At 70.5% G+C, this 3,089-nt stretch overlaps 1 protein-coding gene and 1 long non-coding RNA gene across 3 annotated transcripts in view; one reads left to right on the top strand and one right to left on the bottom strand.

Moving 5' to 3' along the window:
* Positions 1-8: 8 nt before the first annotated feature.
* Positions 9-2,547, bottom strand: LOC121101678 (sphingomyelin phosphodiesterase 5-like). Of its 2 annotated transcripts, XM_040625697.1 has the most exons (7): positions 1,534-2,539; positions 1,364-1,436; positions 999-1,139; positions 835-924; positions 685-748; positions 469-607; positions 9-394 (listed from the first exon to the last, which is right to left on the bottom strand). In XM_040625697.1, the coding sequence occupies exons 1-7, from the start codon at positions 2,359-2,361 to the stop codon at positions 239-241; spliced, it is 1,491 nt and encodes a 496-aa protein (XP_040481631.1). In that variant the 5' UTR covers positions 2,362-2,539; the 3' UTR covers positions 9-238. The 2 variants fall into 2 exon arrangements, with proteins under 2 accessions (XP_040481631.1, XP_040481632.1); XM_040625698.1 differs by lacking the exon at positions 835-924 and having other exon boundaries at positions 1,534-2,547.
* The window catches only part of LOC103656661, a 23,347-nt gene continuing 21,783 nt past the window's right edge, over positions 1,526-3,089 (top strand). Inside the window, exon 1 of the long non-coding RNA XR_566660.2 lies at positions 1,526-1,659. This is a non-coding gene — a long non-coding RNA (uncharacterized LOC103656661). The remainder of the gene's footprint in view (positions 1,660-3,089) is intronic.

Raw genomic sequence — 3,089 nt, 5'->3', positions numbered from 1 at the left:
CCCTGAGCCTGCCCCTCTGTTCCACAGGACGTGTTCTGCCTCCACACACCAGGCGGTGGGGGCTACGGGGACCCGGATGACCCCGCCCCGCAGCCGCAGGGGTCGCCCCAGCAGCCCCCGGCCTTCCCTGAGCGCGGCAGCGTCTATGAGTACCGCAGAGCCCAGGAGGCGGTGTGAGGGAGGGCCCCCACAATAAACAGCTCTTAAGTCGCCCTGTCCCCGCGGCAACTGGCCAGGCTCACGCTCTGCGTCCGTGTCCGTCTTTCCACCCGGCCTCGCAACTGTCGCCAGCGTGCGCGTGCCGGCAGGGCGCGGACACTCGGAGCCGAAGTCCCACGGCCAGGTGGTCTGTGAGCCCCGCCAGGGCGGTGCTGAAGGTCACCTGCTCCACCTCCTGGGGGCAGGAGTCAGGGGTTGAGGGGTCGCCCCAGCTCCAGCCGGCCCTGCGCCCGGAATTCCGGCACTTACTGGGCTCAGCGGGCCTCCGGCCACTCCCCGGTACATGACGTAGTCTACGCGCCGACCCCTCCAGGGCTTAGCCCGGGGGCCTCCGCCGCCGGGAGGGCCTGCCAGGTAGCGGCGGCGCCCTTCCTCCTGCTCCAGGGCCCTGAGGACGGGCGGTGTTACCGCGGCCAGCGCTCCCCTCCGTCCTGGGCGGTGCCTGACCCCCAGGGCGCCACTCACCTCCGCAGCATCTCTGGGGAGCAGGCCACCGAGCAGCGCAGGGTGGAAGTGCTCAGCATCGTGCCTGGGGGAGGGCGGGGAGGGCGGTCATCGGGGGGAGCCGCGGCCCCGGAGCCCTCCCAAGGACAGCTCCCCGCCCGGGCGCCGTACCCAGGGCCCAGGGCTGCTCCCGGCGAGTGCCCAGCCGGCAGGGGTCCCGGAACTGGCTGAAGAGCTCGTGCTCCTGCTCTTTAGCTTGGTCTGCGGGGAGAGGCCAACGCTCGGTGGGCGGGGCCAGGCCGCCCAGCCCCGCCCCTTCGCAGCCTGCCCCTCACCTAAACAGCAGTTGTCGAAGTTGAGGTCACCCAGAAGCACGCTGAAGGCCACGGCCTCGCCACTCTGGCGGCTCTCGGCTTCAAACTGCTCGATCCAGTCCAGTAGAACCGTCAGCTGTTTACAGCGCAAGGGCCCGTCCCCTGCGGGGGTGGGGGAGGAAGTCTGAGCCCAGATGCGCACCCCCTCCCCCGCCCCGCCCCGATCTGCGAGCCCACCAGGGCACTCCACCCAGCTCCCGGTGCTCCGGGCAGTGAACAAACAGTGGGGGAAGCGGAGATGCAGACGAGGGTTGGGACCTGCCGGCGCCAGGATGAGAGGCGAGGCTGCTTGCCCACGTGCTGACCATCCCGTCCGCGGGGCTCACCGCTCGGCGCATGCAAATGTGTGCAGTGCAGGAAGCCCACGATGCGCCGCCCGTCCAGGAAGCCCACCTGCGCCTGCAACACCGTGGACGGCCCCAGCAACTCTCGCCAGTTTGGCCCCACGCCCAGCCCTCTCCCCAGCCAGGTAGCGCCGCGGCCGGTGGGCCTGTACCTGTGCGGAAAGCAGTCCCTTGGAGGCCAGCGCGTCCTCGCGACGTGCGTGGGGGAAGGATCGGAAGGCGGCGCGCAGCAGCGGGTAACGCGAGACCAGCAGCAGCCCGCTGCCGAGCAGCTTGAGGTAAGGCCCGGGCTGCAGGCCGAAGGAGCCTACGTCGTACAGCACCGGGCCCAGATTGGGCGCTAGGTGGCCGAGGAGGCGGCGCGCCGCGCGCAGGTCGAACACCTCCTGCAGGCACACGAAGTCCAGACCTGCCGGCACCGCGGCCGTCAGCACCCCATCCGGCGTCCCCTGCCCTGGCGAACTGCAGCCCGTAGTCCCATAGCGCGAGGGCCGCAGGCCGGCGAGCAGCACGCCGCCCACAGCCTCGGCCCGCCGCTGGCTGTGCCGCAAGTTGTTGAAGCGCGCTAGCCCGTCGGGGAGCAGGCACAGGTTGGCGCTGAGGAAGCCAAAGCAGCGCGCGGGCTCAGCTGGGGGGCGCCAGGGCGCTGGGGGCGCCCAGCACTGCGGAGGGGGCCGGTAGCAGAAGGGGCGGCGCCAAGCCTGCAGGGGCAGCCAGAGCAGCAGGCCCGGCAGTGCCAGGGGCAGGCCGACCAGGAGCAGCAGCAGCAGCGCCGCCACGGCGCCCGCTGCTGCTCTCAGCGCTTTCCGGCAGTTCGGGCGCGCCACCGGCGCCCAGCAGCCCAGCAGCTGGTCCAGGGCCCAGTAAGCCGGAAAGAGCAGGGCTCGGGCCAGGCGGTGGAGGGCGTGCAATACAGGGTGCGGGAAAGGAGAGGGCCGTAGGGCACCGGGCGTTGGGGGCCAGTCGGGAGTGGATTGCATGGCGCGCGGGGCTTCTTGGCCTCGGGACGCCCGGGCGACTCAGTCGCTTCCGGCGTGCGAATCGATTTGTCGGTGAGTCCGCGGGAGCTGCAGGGGAGTCGCGGGTCAAGGCTACGTGGCGCAGTCTGTGCGCAGAGCCGGGAAGGTGCTGTGCTCCGGGACAGTGGGGGCGCAGGCGGAAACCAGCGCGCCCGGGAAGCCGCGCTCTCCTCACCCGCGCGGAGTCTTGGCGGCCGTTGGGGAGAACAAAAGGGAAAGCGAAAGAGACTCTGGTTTCGCAGCCACGCCTCAGATCTTCCTCGCCCCATCCCGCCCTCCCCCAAGGCTGCAGGGAGAACCCCTAGACCTGCCCGCGGGGGCCTGGGGTGCAGCTTGCACCAAGTGGAGAAAGATCCTTTTTAGCTGGTGAAGGGAGTGCGGCGCGTACTGTGTCCAGCTCCCTCCCTTCTCCCCGCAAGTCAGCGGCCTAATTGCCAGGGCCCTCCCGTTGCCCAGACTGCAGGGTCTACCCCACCCCCACCCGTCTGTCTGGGTTGCAGTGTCCAGCAACTGAGTTCAAAGACATCCCCAGAGGAGGGACGGGGGACTCCCAGCGGCCTAACCAGCGCTCCGCAGAGCTTCCCCCAGAGGCCTGACCCCCGTGGTGACGGCTCTGTGACCCTACCCCAAGGAGCTTCCAATCTGGGGGTAAGGGACCGTTGGTTGGGCTTTGTGCCGCCCCCCCCCCC

Source organism: Ursus maritimus, unplaced genomic scaffold (assembly GCF_017311325.1).
Source record: "Ursus maritimus isolate PB19 unplaced genomic scaffold, ASM1731132v1 scaffold_9, whole genome shotgun sequence".
Lineage (NCBI taxonomy): Eukaryota > Metazoa > Chordata > Mammalia > Carnivora > Ursidae > Ursus > Ursus maritimus.
Note: the sequence above shows the minus strand (reverse complement) of the source record. Positions and strands in the feature narration are given on the sequence as shown.

Bases quoted from the DNA above. Each gene is read 5' to 3' on its own strand.
- LOC121101678 (XM_040625697.1), bottom strand. From the start codon at position 2,361: ATGCAATCCACTCCCGACTGGCCCCCAACGCCCGGTGCCCTACGGCCC. The intron at 1,437-1,533 runs GTACAGGCCCAC...ACGGTGTTGCAG, and splicing joins AGGGACTGCTTTCCGCACAG to GCGCAGGTGGGCTTCCTGGA. The intron at 608-684 runs GTGAGTGGCGCC...GCCCGTCCTCAG, and splicing joins TCCCCAGAGATGCTGCGGAG to GGCCCTGGAGCAGGAGGAAG.